General features: G+C 36.3%; 1 protein-coding gene across 1 annotated transcript in view; it reads right to left on the bottom strand.

The window, feature by feature from the left end:
- LOC107103429 (protein kinase C-binding protein NELL1-like) overlaps positions 1–23133 on the bottom strand; it is a gene marked incomplete at its 5' end in the record, with an annotated part of 102359 nt that overhangs the window by 68170 nt on the left and 11056 nt on the right. Inside the window, one exon of the mRNA XM_015403136.1 lies at positions 16076–16246. Within this exon, the coding sequence (XP_015258622.1) occupies positions 16076–16246 (171 nt within the window). The remainder of the gene's footprint in view (positions 1–16075; positions 16247–23133) is intronic.

The following is a 23133-nucleotide window of genomic DNA, read 5'->3' as shown; positions in this document are numbered from 1 at the left end:
GACTGAAACGAAAAGAAAGAGCAGGCAATATGACAATTTCTGAATAATTTCACTAATAAAAAAGTTGACAACTTGGGTCCTCTCACTGTCTAATGAAGGAGCTCCTCAGGTTTGTCCATAATGTTCTTAATTTTATGAGTAATATTTTCTAACATCATCTCCAGAGGTTCTGAGGACTTCGAGGACAGTGAATTATTTATTAGCGTGTTCAGCTTCTTTAGTTCAATTATTTTGATGCTGCTGCCTTAACAGTTTATGGCAGACGAGGACAAATGCTCCATAACACTTGTTAAAGATATTCAGCATGTTGCTACAAACTGAATGATCTAAACTTCCTCAGGAAGCACAGTCTACTCTGTCCCTTCTAGCTTCACAGTTTCATCTCAACTCTAATCTGCTGAATAGGTGAATCCCAACATATTTATTCTCCTCACAAGCTTCTCCCATGATGATGATAACTGACTTTAATCATCCCAACTGTGTTTATCATGGATTCTTTTAGGTCTTCTGATTTACTGATTTATGCAAGTCCTCTAATGTTTTTATTTAGGAATTTAGCAATTTGGTTTTGCCTTAAATCAGTTTTGTTCATTGGGTATTGCAATATTATGTTATTTTGTTGTTAGGGGTTTGCCATATAGGTTTCGTTACAATATAATTGACTCTCCATATTGCATGTTAACATCTGTCCAGACTTTGGTATGCAACAGCTACACTCTCATGACAGTTTTACTCACATTTAGGAGATCAGTGTTTCCACACTATACCACAAAGTTGTTTTTTACCAAAGACAAAGCAAAAGGGAATGTCCATAGAAGTTTAAAACTTAACCATAAAATAATTGCCACATACATTTTTGGCAACTGCAGGGATAACAGTAATGTAAAGGAAAGCTCTCTGTTTACACTTTTAAGCCTAGTTTCCTGTAACTTAAAACATTTCTAAACAGCTTACTAATATCTTAGCTCCCTTGGTGGGAAACACACCACACCACATAGAAAACTCCAAAGACTTTGCAAACAAAGTCAAACATTTAAAGATGGCTCCAGTAGAAACCCTGGTGTCTTTTGATGTTACTTCTCTTTTCTCATGCATACCTATATCAGAGGCAGTGGAAACAGTGACCTAAATAACAGGACTAATTTCACTCCAGACCAGATCTGCACCCTACTGGACCTTTGTCTTTCCACAACCTATTTCATGCTGAGCATGTCCCTACAATAACAGAAGGGAAACAAAAAGAACATAAACACATCAAAGATGCTCTTCAAACCTGCGGATACACAAACTGGACATTTGTCAAATCAGCAAGGAAGTCGAAAAGAGGTGAGAAGATTAAACACAAAAACATTGCCATCCCATATGTTGCTTCAGTGCCTGACAAACTCAGGAGGGTTTTTTCCAAACACAAAATCCCAGTACATTTCAAACCAAACAAGACCCTTAAACAAAGACTATTGCATCCTAAAGACAAATCCCGGACAACATATGAGTGGTGTATGAAGTTCAATGCAGTGAGGAATGCTCTAATATTTACATTGGAGAAATCAAACAACCTCTCCACAGATGCATGGCCCAATACAGAAGAGCCACCTCCTCTGGACAAGACTCTGTGGTACATCTACACCTTATGGACAAAGGAAATTTTTGGTTTGAGAGGGGTGTGAAGGAAGCCATCCATGTTAAGAAAGAAAAAACAACCTTAAACAGAGGGGTTGGATTCAGGTTTCAGATTTCAAAATCCTACAATGCAGCAATTGAGTTAATCCCTTCCCACTATCATTACAGCCCCAGCCACTGTACAGCAGAGCAGAGGACCTTGCCTATTCAGCCAGGCCAAGAATTCCCTTTAGCAACCAACCTTTCAGATGCTTAGACACGTATGGGGCATTGCAGGCTAACACAAGAAGCCAAATGACCCCCATCCCAAGGGTGTGGAGCCTTTCGTCTGTTTCAATTTGCATGTTTTGAAACCAAAAACAAGGCTTTGTTGGGCAATTGTATTAAACCTCAAACTCGCTATTTCTGACTTTTTCAATTGAGAAAGCTTCCTAGATGGGAAGCAAGTCTTCAAACTTGGAAACAAAGTCCAGTAGATTGTTTTTAATTTAGTTTTTTTTGGAAGGACTATGACCTGGATAACTGAAAATCTTCACCAGCTTATCACGAACGTGTTCTAAAATTGTGCAGCCCTTTTAGAAGCTTAGAAATGTTAAGCACAAGAAGATAAAACAATAAATTGGTAATAAGAACATGTTTTCCTCAAAGCTTTTTTGAAATTCACAGATATAAAATGCAGTGGAGGTCTAGTGCAGAATGCAGTCTAACTTTAACTTCTAAGAAGTTTGTTGATTCTGCAGCATTTTATTTTAAGTTTATATTTTTTTGTATTGTTAGATGTTACACATAATTTTTCCCTGTCTATGTGGTCAGAGTGGGGTCAAGTTAGCTTTTGTAACTATCTATTTTTATTTGCAGTAATCCTATTTTTTGCTTCCTTAATATGAATAAAAACAAGGCTGCTTCTAGTTTCACTCCATGATGGTTAAGGAATTAATGTTTTTCTACATGGCTCATTCAATGTCTGTAAAACAAATGATAACTTTCCAGTATATTCTTAAAAAAAAAACTGTTCAGTTAAAATATCATGTTTTTTCTACTAAGAGATAATGCCTTACCGGTAGCAGAAAACCTCCTCTCCCAACTTTACCTTCATCACACAACAATTAAAAATTTGTGGTTATAAGCCTAAAGCCAAGAGGAAAATTTGTATTTAATATGTCTTTAAGGTGCCATAACCTTTATTAAAGGATTTGTACATTTCAGTCAGCCATGGTTTAAACAGAAAACTTAGATTTCCTGAAGCATAACAGAAACCTTCCCATGTAAATATAATGTAAATTCAAGGGTGTTTTAGCCTCTTTTATAGCACCTAAAAAAATCTCAACTATTTCATTAAGGAGATACATTAAACATGTATCTGCTTTATTATGATATAAGTTTCCCTCTAGAGTAATATTTCTTGCTAACGGGGAACTGTTAAAAAAAGAAATAATAATGTACCATCTTCTAATTAAAATCCAACAAAGCCAAGCTGTACAGTATTTGATAATATATTTGTAGTCAGTTGTTTCAGAAACACAAGTCAAAGGCCTGGCATCACTATCTTACTTCAGATTGTTGGCTGAGCATCACCTTGTAGCTGTTTGGAAGTGACCTGAAATCAAATATTCCAGTAAAAGACCAGGATTGCTCAGGGGAAGCACTGTTGTTAGAGCCCCTTGACCTCAGTGCTTCATCCCAGACATGTCTAATTATGTACCTGTGTAGTGACTGGTTCTCTTTTCTTCTCTGGATTCATTCTCATCTTATCTGACACCATTCAATCTCTGTCTGTAATTATCTTTCTTTTTTCATTGATTAATGTGGCTTGCCTCAGAGCTCATCAACTGATTCGTGCAGATTATTTTCCCTTTTATCTGCCTCCGTAGTAAATGACCAATCAGTTACACTGTTCTTCTAAATGGTAATTTTATTACAAGCGTGGTAAAGCTGAATTTCTTGTTATTGGCCTTTTTAACATTTGGTACATCCAAACTAATTTGATTGTTTTATGCGTATAATCAACATTTTGTACTTAATTGATGACAAAGACGCATTACATAAAAGAACATACATTTCTCTGAGATTAAATGTGTTTTAGGAAGCAAGTGAGGAGAAAACAACATAGTCTGTATTCAAATAAGGCAATAACGTCATTAATGATCAAATTATGTATCAAAAATGAAAATCAGTTTGTGCCATACCAAATATGCTTTCTATGTGGATAATAATCTTAAATTCAAATGGTTTTGAATTTAAGCAAACTATTCATATTTTTCTTCTAAATCTACTGTATATCAGTTTTCTTAATCAATGTTGATAATTGCATATATAGTAGACATAAAAAATGTATTCAGATATTCTGAATTCACTGAAAAAACAAACCTTGGATTTGACCCTAAATAGAATGAACCTTTTTCTATTACCTTTTTCTATTACCTTATTCTATTATTTCTATTCATTTAAGAGTGATTTATTTCTGTTGTTTTTATGTTAAATGGCTGACCTTGTGTCGGCCACAGCCTCTATTAGGCAGTTAGAGCTTCTCCTTACACAAGTATTTGATCTGTGTCCTGTTTTCTTTAGGATAGATGTCAGGCAGGTAGCAGAGAGGATGACGTGGTAAAAAGTCCATGAACTCTCTCATTTCCCAACCACTTTCAGATTAAGTTGACATCTTTACCTCAGGGTAATAGTCTTTCACATGAACACAGACACTCTCAGAACAAACAAAATGACAGGTACACAGTGAAGGTAAAAGCCTGAGGGTTTGGTGCTTCGGATGCTTTCAAAGAAAACAAAACGGATGGCAGAACCATTGGAAGTTTGAAGTCAGTCATATGGATGATAATGCCAATAGTTCTTTAGTTTCTCTGGTGCTGTAACAAAGATTGACATGATCAAAATAAATAGTTCATAGAGATAATCAGCTCATAATTCGAGCATCTTCATTTGCTTTTTAACTATTTAAGTTATACTTTACTGACCTAAATATATGCATTTCAGTTAATGGTTTTGCAGCTGATTTGCAAATTCTCCTAAGTTCAAGGTCTGTAAAGGCAGGTCTGTACAGTAAGCAGCAAGTCAACTATGTAGAATCTGGGTGAACCTAACCAGGAAATAAGGATTTATATATAAACTTTCTTGAGTATTTTGGGACCTTGTTTAAAGCCATTGTACTATCTATTTCATGATGTATCTTTTTTTTTTAAATAATCCCGACAGAGATCGCTAAATCCGTATTTCGGCATGTATAATAGATATTTAATGCATTCCAAAAGACTCTAATGCTATCTTCCAGTATCATACCGTAAATTCTCTAATACAGGATGGGCCTTTATTTCACTCATATTTATTTCACTTTATTTCACTCGTACATCTTGGTCGAGGCCATTATTGGAAGGAGATCTCCAGACCGGCCTTTTTTTCCTTGGCCTTGTGCTCAGTCTGGGTTCATTAAACCTCGATCTTGGTCTTACTCTCGTTTTACAAACGTTGACAAATTGTATAAAGACCAGTTCCAGATTTAGTGGTGTTATAACAAATAAATTAATTAATTAAAGAAAAGATATAAATAATGATAATAATGATGACACATAATCTCCCTTAGATCTTCACCTGCAATTTTACATTGCACTGCATGTGTATAAAAAAAAACATCAGCGATCAGAGCACCGCTGGATGCTGCCACTTCAGACTAAATACAATGTTGCTATTGCTAATGATTGTGAAATCTTGCTGTGAGAATCATTACAACACCACGACTTTTGGTTCTTTTGATTATTTTGGCTTCTATTCCTTGCATTAAAAAAACAAACGTCAACCTTCAGTCTTGCTTTTACTGAGAACACACCTGCTGTCTCACCACATGTCCTCACTTTTAAAAATGTATACATTTGCTTTTCAAAATCCTTAAGAATCTGAAGAAAAGGGCAAGAAAAAAAGTCAAGGTTTAATATCTGTACACCCCCAGGATTAAGCATATGTGAAATAAACAGGAGAAACTGCCGTTATATTAACAGTGGACAAGAAAGGAAAGTGCCTAAATTACCTTAACCTTCGGGCAAATAGGACAACATACTTTAAGATAATGAGTGTTCTTCTTGTCTAAGGCAGCATGAGATGCCCATCCCCTGACTTGTACAATACCTAATACCTAATGTCCTGGCTCTAGAGGGACATATGCAGTAAAGAACCAGTTTAAGAGTATCACAGCTCTACAGGCAGAACTCAATAAACCAGCAGATGGAGGGAGAATAATGAGTCTCATTTCATAAAGGCGAAAACAGAAATTCAGGTTTACTTTCATTGTTTGAAAAATCATAATCTATGCAAGATAAAAATATTACGCCATGTCTTGTGTAATCCATGGAACTAGCATCCTAGCTATAAATTTGACTACTGACTTTTTCGTCTTTTTTTTCTCCTATTTGCTGCTTAAAAACAAACAAAAATTCTATTGGCTCTGATGGTTCAATTATGTGTCAATCATTTTTAAATATATCAAGATTACTTTAAAACAGTCCATCTCATTCAATCTAATTGGGAAATTGCTGTTAATTAAAATATTAAATAAATAGATGCAATAAGGACAGCTAAAATATATCAGTTGGCAAAAATGTATTTTCTTTTTCTAGTTTTATTAAAGAGTAGTTTAACTAACTGTTTGGGGCAAAAATTAGGGAAAATTGGGATACATAAGTTAACACTTTTACAGCTGGCTTTAAGTTAAATATTTCTCAGTAATAATGCCAATTACTAGCTCTTTGGGGTATGTAATCATGTAAAAATCTAAGAACTTCATCTTATCAACACCTTCTGTGCCACACTGACAAAAAACACATTTTTCACCTTTTTTGACACAAAATGTTTATTTTTATTTCTAAACATCATGAAGATATATAGCTGCTGTTTTTCACAGTTCAACTTATTACCTCAGCAAATTGTAAAGTAATGAATTATGTTTAGAGAATTTATAAAAAAAAAAATTCTATATTTATTATGATAAATATAAGTTTAATAGCAAGAAGTAATTTTGAGATATTTATAAGCATTGTCTCGGTAATCTTTCCGTTTTGTGGTGAACAAAAAATTAAGAAAACATTGAAATAACTGAAATATCTTTTGAAATTCTCAACCATTGTCCTTGGCCTTGGTGATGGAAGGTCTGGTCTGGGTCTCAGAAGGCTTGGTCCAGGGCTTGAAGGGTACAGTCTTAGAATTGGAGCCCACTGCTTCCGAAGGGGATAAATAACATTTTTCCAATGTGAGATCAGTTATAACAATAACAAAAACATTATTGGTCTCAAATGAACCATACTTGATTCCATCATTGATCCGGTCCAAGTCCCCAGTCCTAAGGGAATGGACTTTGGTTAAGAAGCTATTACATGCTGCCCTGTCTGTGTTTGGTCTTCCTCACTGTTGTCATTACCATTAACAAGTCTTTTTCCTTATTTCTGATTTCTGCTGTTGTCTCCTCATTATTCTCTTTCCTGTGTTGTCATCTGTGAACTAATTATAGCATCCAATTTCTTTTATCATAGTAGATGTTATCAAAGAATGATCATAAAAGGGAACTAGCCCTTGCAGCACAATTAGAGTTCACTTTTATTTTACCGTCAGAAACACACTTAATTATATAGTTTTAATCATGAAATACAAAAGCTGATACTCAAAAGTTATCTGAATATGATTTTTTCCCTTATTTCCAATCATGTGTATATAAAATATATACAAACATATAGACTTATTTATAATATATATATATATATATTTACAAAATATCAATTAATAAAATTAGATGATATATTTAATTAAACTTTAATGATTGATGTTCCTTGATGAAGTAACTTCATGTAAATTTGAATAGACATGGCAGGTCAATTAGTTAAATGGTAGTTCGGCTTTTAAACTAAATAAAATTATCAAGTAATCTGAATTATCAAACAAGTGTTGTAACTTTAAAGTAGCCCAATATTGATCACATTCATGAATCCTACATGGATGACTGCAAACTTGGATAACAGCTGTTTGAGCACTCAGAATAAAAAATTTTAATTTTTTAATTTTTTTTTTTTTTTATTAGTGATGGTGTCTCAATATGGAATATGTTTTATATTAGTGGGTATGGAAGCATTTCAGAAGCATGATGATTCTTCTTATGATCTTATGACTACCATATTGAATACCAAATGCTTAGCTTAGCTCTGCGTTATTGGATGAAATCCATACAAGTTCCTGCCAATATTTTTTACAACACCTTCTGTCAACTGACAGGCTTCAAGATTTCTCCTTTCACGGCTGATACATATATCTCCTCCTTCAACAGAGAAACTACTTATCAACAAGACTTTTCCAAAACTATTGAACAACCAGTGACCTATATGACCTATATGAAATTTATTATCATGTAGTCATCATACTGTAAATGTGCTGCCTAAATATTAAAACAAATAGTTTAATAAGATTTATATCACCTGTTTGTCTACCTGTTACATTTGAAGATTCAGTGTCTTGCCCTCCAATGTCAGCCAAAACGACAGAAGAATTATCTCCTGTCTTACTAATAATTCTCAGCAGCAGCTGGTCAGAACCTTCTTCTTTCTTCAAAAAAAAATTGCCACATGTCCATATTCTTCTGGGACTACTCAAAATAGCGTGTTGTCAAAAAGCTGCTGTTGGATGAAACTCAAACTTCCAACTGGACATGAAAAAAAGGTTTGGAGTCTGGCATATTTTGGGACAGAACAAACAATATGTTTTTTGAGGACGTTCATAATTTCATGTGTTTACTGATGAGTACAGTCAAAGCTAACAGGATTGACTGCATGCTATGCTATGCTACACTAACATGTTTTGAGCTGGTGTTGAAGTTTGGACAAACTTTTTTCCACTATGGTTTAAACACTGACATAAGATTAATGTTCACGTGTTCCTCAGATGCTCATTACATTTCGATTACCAAGTATGACCAAGAGTTATTTAATGGAATCCTAATGTCTTTTCGCTGCTAGCTATTTCAAAGAGGGTAAAGGATCGTTAACTAAAGGTTATTGGTTCCTGATTAAGCAAATCGTTTATTAAAACCTTATTTGGCCAAATAAGGTTTTATTCACCTCATGGATTTGCATTGTGAATTGGTCTGAAAACATTCCAATTTCTCAGAATTAGTGAAAAGCTCATTTGATCTCATTCCAAATTCGTCCAGATAAACTTTGGTTTTCAAACACAAAATCCACCTCAAACTGTAATATGGTTTTCACCAATGTTTCCACCAATGAAATATAAACTCCCAGCTGGCTGGGAATTGAATAGAATATAAATCCACAACATTAATATGGCATGGGCATTGAACATAAAATCCCAACAATAGCATCTGAGCTTTCAGCAGATAAAACATGGATGGGTCACTGCTTCTGTACAAAGTCCTCTATGATTGGTCATAGCATCGTGCTTGTGTTGGATTCATAGAAGACGGGAAATTACAAAACTTCTTTCTTCTTTAATTTCATTGGCGGTTCATTAAAAAGGAAATTTCCTCTTTCTTTGGTTAAAAAAAAAGATCCATTGCTCATTGAGAGTAATTCGGGGCAAGAGCCAGGAGCACCCAAGCCAGGTGACGCCACTGGCTGCCACCATACTTTATCACAGTGAAGATTAATCATGATTAAACAAGCAATGAAACCACTGTAATGTTAGCCTTGCTGGCTTCCCTACTGGGCTTCTGGTATATTGAAAAATATTTCTGCAAAAACTCCACCCCAACATACCTGATATGTCCTTGCTCTTAACTAAAGTAGAATATAAGATGTTCTTTATCACACCTATAGGCTCCAGAACTGAGAGTTGTATTCATATTTTAACTAGGTGAATGTTGTTTTAAGGCATGGACCATCAATGTAATATAAATTATGGAAATGTTTGGTGGACATAAACACTTTCAAACGTGGTGTAATACAAACACCATGCAAAATAAATAACTGTGAAGATAAAAAGAAAAACCAATGGCTAACAAATCTTTGAAACAAAGAACTCTCTCCTTAAATCAATACTGTGTAGTTAGGTGAAAGAATTAGGCCAATTAAAATTTCAAGGCTGACAGCTTGCTCTACAGAAGACTACTTTCCTAAGATTAAAGTTAGTTTTTCACAGTTTTTCATCTCCCTATTCTTTGATGCAAAAAATATGTTAAGCCAATTTTGACTAGGCTGTTTAACCAAAGAACCTGAGCAAAAGTAAGTAGAAATGCTGCTGTCAAAATTTCTATGGGATGACTAATCAACCCTAGATCTCAACAAAATTCATAATCATCAAATCTCAATTTCAGCAAGCCACCTTTCTTAATCTGTACCTACATAACAACAAAATACAGTAATTTAAGCTGATTCATCCATCCTTTTATGCAGATACTGTTTAAGGATCTCCTTTTTGAGTTTTATTAAGTGTGATTAATGTATTTCAAAGAAATTTAGGCATTGATTACATTTTATTTAATGTAATTTGATTTATACTTTTATTCTAATATGAATATTGGAGATGAATGACTGTAAAGCATTTAATTTTTTTTTTAAATTAAACTCTACCTACGTATATGTTACATCTTTTGAGTGAATAATTCTATGACCGAACACATGGGAACTTTGACAGGTTTGCTGCAAAATGTCAAAGAGCATTCCTGTATTCCAGCTTTAAATCATTCGATGTTGACTGGTACGGAAAATATAGAATGTCCTTGAGATGGAGTCACCAAAAACTCTTAGATGAAAGGGTAGCATGATTTGATAACTGGGTATGAATGTGTTTTTTCTCTTGGTAAACAAGGTAGTGGGCTTTAATGTCTTGCCATGAAAACTGGGATAAGCATGTTGTCATCTTATAGGAAACGCTTCACAGTTCAGCTCTACAGCAAGGTTTTAATTCCCTTTGCATGTGTTGGTCAAATGAATGAGATGGTAAATGAAATTTAACACACTTCAGTGCAGATGACTTCATTGGAATGACATGCTCTTTACTTAGGTGTTTTTATCCAGCTTTGTCATATAGCATGACAAAATAAAGACTAAACACCCACCCGTTTTGTCAGAAGCACTGCTTTTTACTACTATTCCATTTTAATAAAAGTAAAGGAATACTCTTAGAAAGGACCTGTATCATCACACTATTTACTTTCTAGATAGAAGGATCCAGAATGAGAAATAATCAGAAAAGGCTATAAAGTAGCTGCTAGTAATTTTCTTAAGTGTTAAGGTAAAACACATAGAAAAAACAACTGTTGTAAAAACATTTTGAAATATATAATTTAAAATCCACAAATGCAAGTTGTAAAGGGGTGTTATAAGAAAAGAGAAAAATAGTGCAACTTGCAGATCATTGTTTGATGTTTGTTCTCTGTTTGCCTTCTGTTAGTGTCCTGTCTGTGAGTTTTGTTAGTTTTAGATTTATTTCCAAGGTTCATGTTACATTAAGGAGTTTATTTTCAAGCCAGTGTCCATAGGCAAGCTATTCCCTAACCACTGGTGAGAGCATTTCAGCATTTCCCAATGGGTTCTGTCTTCCTGATTCTATTCCCTCTCAACCACTGTCCCTGCCTGATCTCTTTGCCTGAACCTCTGTTGGACTCCAGCTAAATTCTGCCTCCCAGGTGCATTTCTGTCTGAGCTGGATGCTCGTCACACCGTTCTCTGAACCTGCCTTCACACTCTAATGGATTCCAGGAACCTGGATCTGTCTGTTCCTGTGTGGATTGGAACCCCTGACTGGACTGTGGACTCGTGGATTCCAGTACTACTCCAGTCTGATCTGAATCCCTGTCCTGGATCGGAGTCCAGCCTGCTCACTGGGGTTGCTGCATCTGGGATGGTCTGGATGGCTCATGGCCGCCTCTCGTTGGCAGTGCATCGGCTTATCCTGCCTATGATTGAGAGGATGGACTGACCTGTTAAGCCAGGTAAGTGACTAACTCTAATAATCATCTTCTGTTCAGATGCTTGTGGTCACTTACCTGTGTTTCTCCCTAAGCCAGAGTGTTGTGAACCCACAAACACTGCAAGAATTCAGTTTGAGGTCAAGGATAGAGCATCTTGGAAGAAATTAAGATAATACAAGAAAAAAAATTGGTTAAATAGAACCCCTATGTGCTTATTTTAATCAGTTATTTTAATCAGCAAAGTGTCAGTGCAGGACCTTATTTAAAAGGCTAGTTGCAGGTTGGAAGAAGCTGTTTTTTATGGCAGGATGTTCTGGTCTTGATTGACCACTGCCTACTGTTAGAGGGGAGAGTCTCCAACCGTTTGGGTTTTGATTATGTATAACTCCTGAACACCCACCCAATTTGAAGTAATCCTTGTCTATTTTGCACACCCAAATGGAAAAAAAACTAACTGAGGAACTGTAAGCCCACATGACATGTGTGATGCATCATTTGAAAGCTAACACGTGGTTTCTGAAAATATAAATGAAAATGGTGAGTAAAACACAGCCTAAGCTGCATCAGTTCAAACATGAAAGTTGTTTGTTTTTAATTCTTGAAAATAATAGGTCTTTTTTGAACAGCAGTAATAAAGACATTCTTGAGAATAGGCATTGTATTGCATTTGTTCTACATCATGTCAACCACAAATGCAGAAAATTTCAGACCTCTAGTTAGAACAGCTCCAGAGCTGTGGGGCTTTAAACTTTTGGTGTCACCAGCATCTCCAAACCTCTCCAAATGTGGCAGATTGTGCCAATTTATGCCAAATGCTTTACTCTGTTTGAGCCATAGACTAACACTGAAGCATTTTGATCGGCACAAAACATTTCTGAAGCAAGTATTTTCCACTTTCTTTCAGAATCAGTGTATATAACAAAATGTAACATTTATAAACCTAAAATAAAATAAAAGTCTATAAAAAATTTTTTTTTTAAATGCTGCTTTTCAAGCTAAAATAAGACCCAGTACCTTTTCTGCGCTGTATTTGTATTTATTTTTTTCAGCTTTAGGTATTTTAATAAAACAAAATCAGCGTTGAAACTTCAAAAATATCGGAGTGTTGTTGATAATATGCTTCGCACTGTGTGCGCTGATCCAGTCTCAGCAGTTTATTTCACTTATATGCAAGCCGGTAACATGGCTCTGCTTTATGAACCCAGCCATGTCTACCCTTGTTTGAAACCTTATTTCATTGGCTACAAAGTCAAACAGCATCGGGTGTTCCTGACTCAAATCCAGTCATACAAATAGGGGGATACTTTGGTCTTGTATGTTAGAAGACTGTGTAAAGAAACATACCAAAATTTGGGGGAAAACAAATGAGGAAATAAGTCTTATTAGGAAGATGCTAAGCCTCAGCTATGACCAGTTAACTTTTCTGATGAAAAAAAGGAGACGTCATGTAAATATTTTCTCATCATGGGATATTCTTACTATGAAAATAGCTTCCGTTTGGGCTTTTTGCCTTTTAAACAGTTTATTTATGCCCTTTTCTGAAATAGAGAGGGTATGGGTTTGAGTGGGTTGGACTAGCTAGACACTTGAAAATCATAGGAAAATATTTGGTTCTTGCCATTGCAATGCAAGGAGCATAGAATGCCATTGCAAAGCTGATGATGGATTCTATATCACTGCTGGGCATGACCCTTCTGCTGGCACATGATAGAATTTAAAAACACCCTGGACAGGTCGCCAGTCCATCGCAGGGCACCCAACTCAACCATTTTCTTGAAATTAGAGTACTAAGGCCTTTTCACAACACACCTGAATGCACCTTTCTAAATAATCGCTCCTATTTCTTCTGTAATAAAGCATAGACTAATCTAATATAAAATAAGAGCGATTCAATAATTTTGAATGGATTCTGTATCTCTCCAGAGACCGACTGTATGCTTAAGACCAAGCCCTGCTAGAGCTTCAAAATAATACAACAGGTCCTGTACAAAATAAAAGCCTATATAATATACTCAGCAATTTATTGCTCTATAGGGTTCTTTATCATTACCCCAGCTGCGACTAGGTATAGCGATGCCAGTCACCACTAAGTGTGGCAACGCCAACCCGCAATAGCTGCGGTGAAAAACTTCCAATAGGTGTGGCAACGCTAGTCGCCAAGAGCTGTTGCCTAACCACTCCACAGTAGGTCATGCCAGTTGCCATCAACCATGAACAAGTGATTTCTCACGTGGTATGGTGATACATGCCAATGTAAGGTGAATCAAACTAACCCCATTAAGCCTTTGGTGCGAGTCCAAATATTCACACACACAAATACGCACAAAGTGGCAGGCACCTCCAATATTTCCTTCTGGAATTTTCTAGTTGGTATTTACAAGTTTCCAAGTGTGAGTCATCTCTTTCCAAACTAACTGTGTGCAGTGTTCCTTGACCCTGTTGGACCCCTCAGTACAAGCTCAAAATGTCCTCCTAACAATATCAACACTACACTTGAATCAATGTGTGAAAAGAAATGAATCGTCTATATTTTAAATTATATATGTACCCATTTATTCTGGTGTTGCACTTCGGGTGGGATTCGCAACACAATTTATTTCCCTAGCATCAGGAACACATTCACACATCCAGAGGGAAAATTGGATCTGTTTTACCTGAAATAGAATCCAACACAACTAATTTACTTTTCAGCAAAAGCAAAGCAGCATGCCTTCCATGTCTATTTGATTTGTACTAAGGTGCAGTCAACAGACAGGGAACAAATCCTGTCAGTGATAACTAGCTTCACATGTCAAAAAGAACGCTGGTATGCTTACATATTTATATTATTGTTAATCATTTGTGTCACCAAATTATGTTCTCGCTTGTTGTATGCTTCTTGTTTGTCCCCCCCCCTTGTTCCCGATGTCAAGCTACTCTTCTCCATCTGCTTTTCTTTTAAAACAAAAAATATTTTTTGGTATCCCCAGGCAAAAGTGCATGCTGCTTTAGCTTGTAGCCTATCGAGTGTATCAATGATGGCTTGTACTTATGGCATACTCTTCAAAGTGGTCAATGCACAGATGGTCAATTGAGTTTGTATTGTAATTCAGACGTTGGAGCTTACATCTACAAGTCTTTCGAAATGGTTTGTCTTTGGGGAAAATAAAATAAGAAACTCCAGTGGAATTCCTGGTGCAATTCAAACAGTTAATGGCAAAGCATTGGACCATAATGAACTTGTACTCGACAATCTGCTGCCTTTCCATGTTTTTTTTCCTCATTGGCAACTCAACATTACATAAAGTAGATGAATTCTATAATACGTATGTGTTGTGATTATAATTTTTTGTTTCTGCTTGAAGCTGAGTAGAGAGATTCCCACTTTAAAATATTCAAATTGTTTCTAGTATTTAGAATTTGAAAGATGTTTCACTATCTGTCTGTGAGTGGGGGGATTTTTATTTTATGGAATTGTTACTGAACCGAGAAATATACAGTAGAAAGAGCTGACTCTAGTTTAAAAAAATTCAATACACAATTAATTTCAGCATATTATCATGAAATGAAAATATAGGGTATATGCATGGAAATATGTAGGTCTTATTACTGGGACAGAATTCTAATATGCAAATTCAAATATAAAGCACTAGCATAGCATAGCTAGACTCTGTAAAAAATGTGCTTGGATGTGAAATTCATATATGTACTCAGCACTTTCTATTTGAACATTCAGGGTCTTTTTCAGCATCTGCATTAAAACCAATATATAGCAACGACCATTTGAAAGTAAGCAACAGATTCAATTAAACACTATAAACTGACTCCAAAGTACTTCAAAATGTGTGAGCGGTGTGTGTAAGTGTGTGAGTGTGTGTTTGAGGGGGGGGGGGGGGTGTTTTGTATTAAAACTCACCACTTACTCACCACTGTCTGTAGTCTTACAAATATCATATGACTTTTCAATTAATAAAGAGGATAATAGCCATATGGGGATATGAAGCATGTGGGAAAAATCAATAATAAGATAAATCATTCAGTGCATCATACAGCTAAAGGTGACACACCATTTCTACAACGATTTACAATCCTTAGTGCATGTCAACCATTCAGATGCTGAGGGAAAATGTATGTAGCTTCTTCCTAACTCTTATAGAAATGTAAGAAATAAGTTAGCATTATAGCTAAAGTGTATGTATATTGATCAGCTCTGACAGGGTTTAAGGTCTTTACTTGAGACCGGGTGAGGGATTTATATTATTGTTAGCTTTTACAGCATGAATGAACTGTGTCAGCTAAACACACTGAACATGTTACTCTCTGCAGAGATACAGAATGTAATGCAAACATACCACCTCCCTCTCACATTTTCTGTGTGCTAATTTGTCTTAGAGTGCTTCCTTCTTAGCTGTTAACAATCTCTTATTCTCACTGACATGCCAGTAAACAAATGTTTACTTTGATGATCACAGACAGCTTAATAAATGTGTCAATCCAGAAGAGGCCAGTTTAAATAAAGATATTTATGAAAGCTATTAGCTTTTCTTAGAGGATTATGTGCATTACCTGTTACAGTCAACGTGCAGCAAGAGGTGGGAGGTGCTGATTGTGAGAGCGATCTTGTGCCACTGCCCATCAGCAAGCCTATAGGGGAAGGACTCAGTCCGTGGCTTGCCCTTAAAGCGGTAGTGGTATCTGATCTCCTCTCTCACGCCACTGCTTTCCAGCTCAAAGTAACTGCAAAGATAGAAAACTTAATTAATACATTATAAAAAAATATTTTATCCTGTACAAATACAATACAATTGTGGCGAGAGTAATGAGTGAAGTTGATTTCAATCAAAATGATCAAAATAGATACTGATCCAGTAGCAATGAAAAAACAATCCTCAACCATATTTTTATTTCTACTCCTGAGACAACAACATAAAAAAAATAGAATACACATTCAGACACGTGTCTGAAAAGCTATTTTACCAATCAAGGTTTAAACTAAACATTTAAAAAAGGTATTGGCTATCAAAGTTTTACAACTGTTGTTTTACAGTGTAGTCCTGTTTCTCTGACTGTGACTGGCTGGATGTGCTATCTTAGTCCTCTGGCATGGGAGCTGGCTCGGAGCTCGTCTGCCTGGCTGTGTGTTTCCTGGACGGGGGCCGCCTTTTATAGCTGCTTTTTGTATCTCTGTTTCTGTCTCCTTGAACCCCAGTCGGCCTCAGCAGATGGCCGCTCACACTAAGCCTGGTTCTGCTGGAGGTTTCTTCCTGTTAAAAGGGAGTTTTTCTTCTCCACTGTTACTACAAGCATGCTTAGTGTGAGGGATTGCATTTGAGTCAGTAAGGTACCAAACAAAGCATACCAGGTAATGTATATATTTGATCTCTTTTTATTCTTATTTTTATCTTTATTATATTGTATAGTTGGATGTGTGTATATATTGTATAAAACTCTAACTGGAGCGTGTAACAAAAGTAATTTCCCTCTGGGATTATTAAAGTATTCCTGATTCTGATTCTGAATGAGTAATTCATCAAACATTGTTAATTGAATGAAAACCTTTTGACTGTTATATTTTATTTACAAAAACACAAAGACAATTTTTTTTGCTTTGAGTTTAAGTATTACATTTTATTGTCAAAGTAGCTGAATGACTTTCAGCTCTTGTCACACCATGTGGGCCCTTCACTTTATCATGCTAAATTAAAAGGCTGATAACAGTTAGCTGCAGCCTGGAAGCTGCAGGCAAACAGACCTGACATTTTAGTCTCCCCGTGGCGATATATGACCTCAAAAGAGAAACATTTAGGCACACTACAGTTTGACTCACATTCCAATTTAAATTAAGAACAAAAATCTCCTTGTGGTGCAATAATCACCATTATGTAACCTAAAATTACTTTATACTTTACTTTATATAATACACAAAACACAATAACAAAAAAGATGGCAAAGTACTTGTGCACAATTTTATAAAAAAGCTCAGTGTATTCAGGAAGAACGGGGCTAGTTGGCACACTTTTTATATTCATATATATATATATATATACATATATATATATATACATATATATATATATACATATATATATATATATATACATGTAGCAGGGGAGTGCTGTCCACTCCCCTGCTTTGGAGGGGAATGGACAGCAGCAAAGTGCTGTGACACAGACGGGAACCTTGTGAATCTGCTGCAGTTAGTGTGTGTAGGAGAGAATAGAAAGCATCAATCTTGTTAAACAAGTATTGTTCAATATCAATACCAGCATTGGTATCAATAGTGTTGCTCCTAGGGTCGATCTATGACCACCTTCTAGTCAAGAAGTCAACTGAGACTAAGGCTACATTCACACAGCAGCCTTAAGTGATCAAAATCAGATTTATTCGCCATATTGGACCTGTATCTGATCTTTTGATGACTATCTGAACAACACAGATCCGTTTTTTCCCCAATGCGACCTGGGCCCCTTCGCTATGTGGTCCTGAATCCGATACGAATCTGATCTTTTCAAATGCGACCTGTGTGTGAACGGCCAGGCCGCATTCATCATACCTGAATGTCATCAATACTCAACTAAGGTCCCTATTCTGCGTCTTGCTACGCAGAAGCAGGCAGAAAAACAACAACCATCACGGACAATATTGCAGAGAGCAGTCTTTTTTTTTTACCCATCTTGAAAAGATTGAGTTTTTAAGGTTGGGAACGATTGCTAGATGAGCTCCAGCACTATGATCCAAGTTTACTTCTGTAAACACAAAGCAAGCTTGCTTGTGATGTCATACACTTTCATACAATGAAAGTGTAGTCATACACTTACGTTGTATGAATGCAGTTCACACAGGAGATCACATAAAAGTCACATATATTTGGAAATGTCAACAGCAACGCAAAAAAAAATTTATTTTCACAAAAAAATTGGAATTGAGCAGGCCTGCAGTGTGAACGACGCCTAAGGTGTACCGAGACAAGACCAAAAACAGATAAGGTCTCCATCTTTTGTTGGTTTTAACCTCTAAAAAATGTTGGCCTTTTCTGTGTCTCGGAACTCCTTGATCTTTGTTGTTGTGTGGTATTCAATTTTTCCTGTTTTTAAGTCATTTTCTACTCGTAAGCTCATTTGTTGTGCAGGGGGCTTTGAGTCTTTTGTATATGGGGATTACTTCTTCTATGTTTTAATTCAGTAGCTCAGTTAAAACTGTCATTTCGTCCGCTTATACTGTATGTAATCATTAATGCATTTTTCCTCATATTTGTCACCTGGTCTTGTTGGGGATGCCACTTTTTTTTTTTTCATTCCGTGATTTATTTGTTTCCCACTATAAAAAAACAAAGATAGGAAATGTCTTCCAACACAGGTGCAGCAGAAAATAGAAGTGGTAATTAGCCCACTGTACACTGTAGTCCATGTCAAGTTAAACCTTTCTGCTCAGTTAATGATGGCACATCAACCCCCCACAATGCTGGCTGCGTTAAGGCAAAAACAATTATTACACACTAAATTAACAAGGAAGTGTTTTTCCACAACATCCAATCCCATTTGCATGCATAAACTAGTGGCGGCTCCCTCACACATCTATGTCTGAGAGAGAGAGAGAGAGAGAGAGAGAGAGAGAGAGAGAGTAGAATCAGTGCATCTATGACCAGCCATTTCAGCAGTCTTTATACAGCATGTCATCACTCTGAAATTAAATGAATACATCACTATGTGTCTGTGCAGGGTACCGACCTGACACCCCATCTTCATCATGCTCTCAGAGCCAGAGCCGCTGATACTTGTCAGCTGGAGAAGAATCATTTGCATCGAACGAGAATCAAAATGAAATCGAGAGCTCTCCAGCTTCGCCTCTCCCTCTGATGGAAGCCCTCCTCCAGGCTTCAAGAGACCCGAAATCACCGAATGAGCAGAAACACTGTTATCCTGATTTGACTCATGAAATAATCATCAAAGGCATTAACTCCACTCCACAGCTAGTGTTTATTTTATGAACTATTTAATGGTAGCTATTGTATGCCTGTATTACAGAAGAGCTAATGAGATGGGGTGGGGAGATGTAGACTATTGGCAGGCAATAACTTTATTATAAATAGCTCAGTGTGATGGACACAATATTTGGCTTGCCTGCTTTAGAGCTTTCCAATGCAAAATATGAAAAATGAGCCTTATCTTTTTCCACAGGCTTTCTTTTATTGATGAACCTTTCATAAGCAGCATTGTACAAAGCTGTTATACTAATGTCATCTGCTTGGATCTGAAATACTCCAGCTGTGAGCATCCACAGCTTTCAGAGTACGAAAAATAATGTTTGCATGTAAAACTAAACAAAGGAAAATACTATCAGAAGTGATGAAGGAATTGTTGCTTTGTTAAAAATTTTAAACTTGTGAAAGTCTAGGTAGAGTTAAAATAGACCGCATGATAAGAGAGGCAAAGGTCAGTCCATATTTCTGGAGGCAGGACCAAAGGATGCCCTTCTACATGAGTAACTGAAAATTCTTTATGTAGTTTTTCTAAATTCTCAAAACCCTAACCCTAATATATACCTTTGATTGTCCTTTGTTTTCATTTATTAAAAGTTCCTACCCTAACAGGAAGCCCCCAGTAAAACTTTTCCACCAAACATAATTTGGCCAACTCCTAAATACTTCTCTCCAGAATACAACATGTCACCACCAAATACTGCCTGGTGGTTGCATACAAAACCAAGTTGCGGAAACTCCAGAGGCGTGGAGGTGGTAACAGTTTTAACTGCCTCTAGTTTAGAACCATTTTGGGCTGCAGCCAGTATGACGGGTCGAAACGTGATTGAAATTGATTACAAATAAATAAAATGTGAATAGTTTAATTTACTTTCAAATGAATTGAAGCACTACTATTATACTTCATATCTGTAATCAGTTAAACTGTCCAAATATCCTACCCATTACGATCAAAGGTGATAATGTGTAAACAGTGGTTCTCAATCTGGGTCCTCAGGTACCACCACCCTGCGGGTTTTAGATTTCTCCTCACTGCCACACACCTAAATTATATCAAAGAATGACAGACAGGCTTCTGCTCCTCCCCAAATGCAGGAACAACAGACTGCTGAACTCCTTTGTTCCCCAAGCTATCAAGCTGTAAAAACTCCTCACTTGGGGGAAGGGAGGTTATAGGAAAAGGGACAAGGATCAGCACCCCCCTTCTTGGACATCTTATGCAAAACATTACCTTCTGTCACACGTGCAATATTCTTCTTTCTCAATGTGCAATAACACATGCCAACTACCGTGCAACCATTCTAATTTTTTACATATTCATAAGGTCAGTACATCTCTGCAGTACAAGTGCAATAATCCAAGACAACTACTGTATAGTCTGTAACTTTAACTTATTTATATGGTCAGTACAATTCTCAAGTGCAAGTGCAATAATTTAAGTCAACTGCTAAGTAGTTTTCCCTTAGCGTTCTACAGTGCAGATGTTTGTGTGTGTAAGGGAAACATATTCGGGAACATTACTTTAACTTTTTTTCTTTTTTATGCTTTTTGGAACTATATACACTCTTTTATATTGTCTGTCGTATTTTTATCGTTATTGGCATCTTGCTTAAGTCTTTGAACTCTATATAAGCTGCTGGAAACAGAATTTCCCTGAAGAAGTAATCCCAAGGGATAAATAAAGTTGAGTCTAAGTCTTCTGCAGGAGTTGATGGCTACTGAGAATGTCATGCAATCATTTGGTTCAGGTGTGTTGCACCAGAGAGAGATCTAAAACAAATGATAGTGATACCTGATGACAAGGTTTGAGAACTACTGAACTAGAGAATCTGGTGATGATCCAAAGCCCTGCTAAGACAACAGCGAGATTCACATGATGGGACTCTCACTCTATCCTCAGATGAAAGGTTGTGGACACCAGACTCAGATTAGAAAGTGTTTGTGACAACTCAAAGAAGAAGCTGTTTTGGTGACAAGTGGTTTTCATCAAAATGTAGTGCCATCATCAGCAAGAGAAAAGTTTTGGAAATGAATGCCTGCCAGGGACTGCTGGGCTAGCTGTATATCATGCTGTCCTTTTCCCTCACCTCCAGTGTCATGCAGCTATTTTATGGAGGGTTGCTGACAGCCAATTATCTGCTCAATACAGAGGGTCAGTCCTCTGAGGCTCATCTGTAGTACAGGTGGGAGGAAATAAAGCAGATACTACAACGGAAAAACAGACCAATGCCTACAGGTGCTGACCTGAAAAAAATCTGACCAGGATTGCTAGAGAGGGTTGTAATTTTGTTGTCACAGGATGACTCTCTTTGATTGAGATTCTCAGAGTGCTGGAAGGTATTAACAGGTAGGTGTAACTCTCACAAGTGACCGCAGCTCGACATGTATGGATCAATTTGCAGGGGGAAATCAATTCTCATTTTCACAGTTTGGACTGTGTGGAGTAGTTCATTATACGCCAAAAGGTACTACAGAAGAGAGAGCTCCTCCAGTTCTTGGTGTGGGGTGTATGTTTAGGTCAGGATTAGTCAGAGGCAGATCACCTTAAATGGGGATGCAGAACAAATAATCTATTTCTACACCTTTCATGGAATAGATTAAAATGCACAAGACAAGGCCAACTGTAATTGTAATTGCTGCAACTTTAAAAGAATATATTCAACTGTATTATTTATGCAACAGAAGTCTTTAATGGAAGTTTGTACGCGAGATCTACATATCAGAAGGGGCTAATATTAATATTGCTTTAAAAATTACTTCATATAGGCATAAACAAATGACTGGTTCTCTCTTGAATGGATTCAGAAAAATATGGGGATTAAATAATGCACACAGAACAAAAAAGTTTATGTGGACAGATGACAAAAGCGGAAAATATGTAATGGTAAAATTTACAACAAATTGGGTGTCTAGATATAAAGCCTGAACTCTAAAGTCAGCTATGGTGGTAGGGTCTATGTTATCTCGCATGCACAAAGACGTCATTTTGTAGCTGGTTATGTGGTTAGGGGTATTAAGACTACGGGAGTGCATGGGGGCGTGTCTGATGAAGAGGTCTGTTGTATTTACCTAAACTAGGGTTTGTCTGGACAGGGTCCAAAACAGCAGACAAATTATGAGTTGTTTATAAATGTAAGGCAGGATGAATGGTAGGCAGAACTAATTTTAAACCTCGTGGATTTTGTCTTTTTGCTGTTTATACATATGTAATTAGTCTTATTTTAAAGTACAGTTGTTTTCTAAGGTAAAGTGCCAATTTGGAAGGATTTTCAGAATTAACAGGCAGCTTAGAAATATGAAAACAACACCAGAATAAAATGTAATATAATTTACAACTGAAGTGGAAAAACACTTAAAATACAAATTTCATTTCAAGGGTCATTTGCTACAGTAATAAGCCCAAAATAACATGCATGTATGCCTTCATTTAATTTACGGCAAAACCAGATATTTGTGTAAAGGTAAAAAAGTCTTCTTTTTTTTTGTCCTAAAATCAAATTCCACAGTAGTAAAACTACATTATTTTCTCAAACAAAAAAAAACAAACAAAAAAAATTACAGACAAAAAGTAAAATCTTTGAAATTGTATAAACTGGTAGTAAACTGAGGTAGACTGGGTTTGCCACACAGAAAAGTTCATAATATT

The sequence above is a fragment of the Cyprinodon variegatus genome, unplaced genomic scaffold, assembly GCF_000732505.1.
Source record: "Cyprinodon variegatus isolate N-32 unplaced genomic scaffold, C_variegatus-1.0 Scaffold1444, whole genome shotgun sequence".
Taxonomy (NCBI): domain Eukaryota; kingdom Metazoa; phylum Chordata; class Actinopteri; order Cyprinodontiformes; family Cyprinodontidae; genus Cyprinodon; species Cyprinodon variegatus.
Note: the sequence above shows the minus strand (reverse complement) of the source record. Positions and strands in the feature narration are given on the sequence as shown.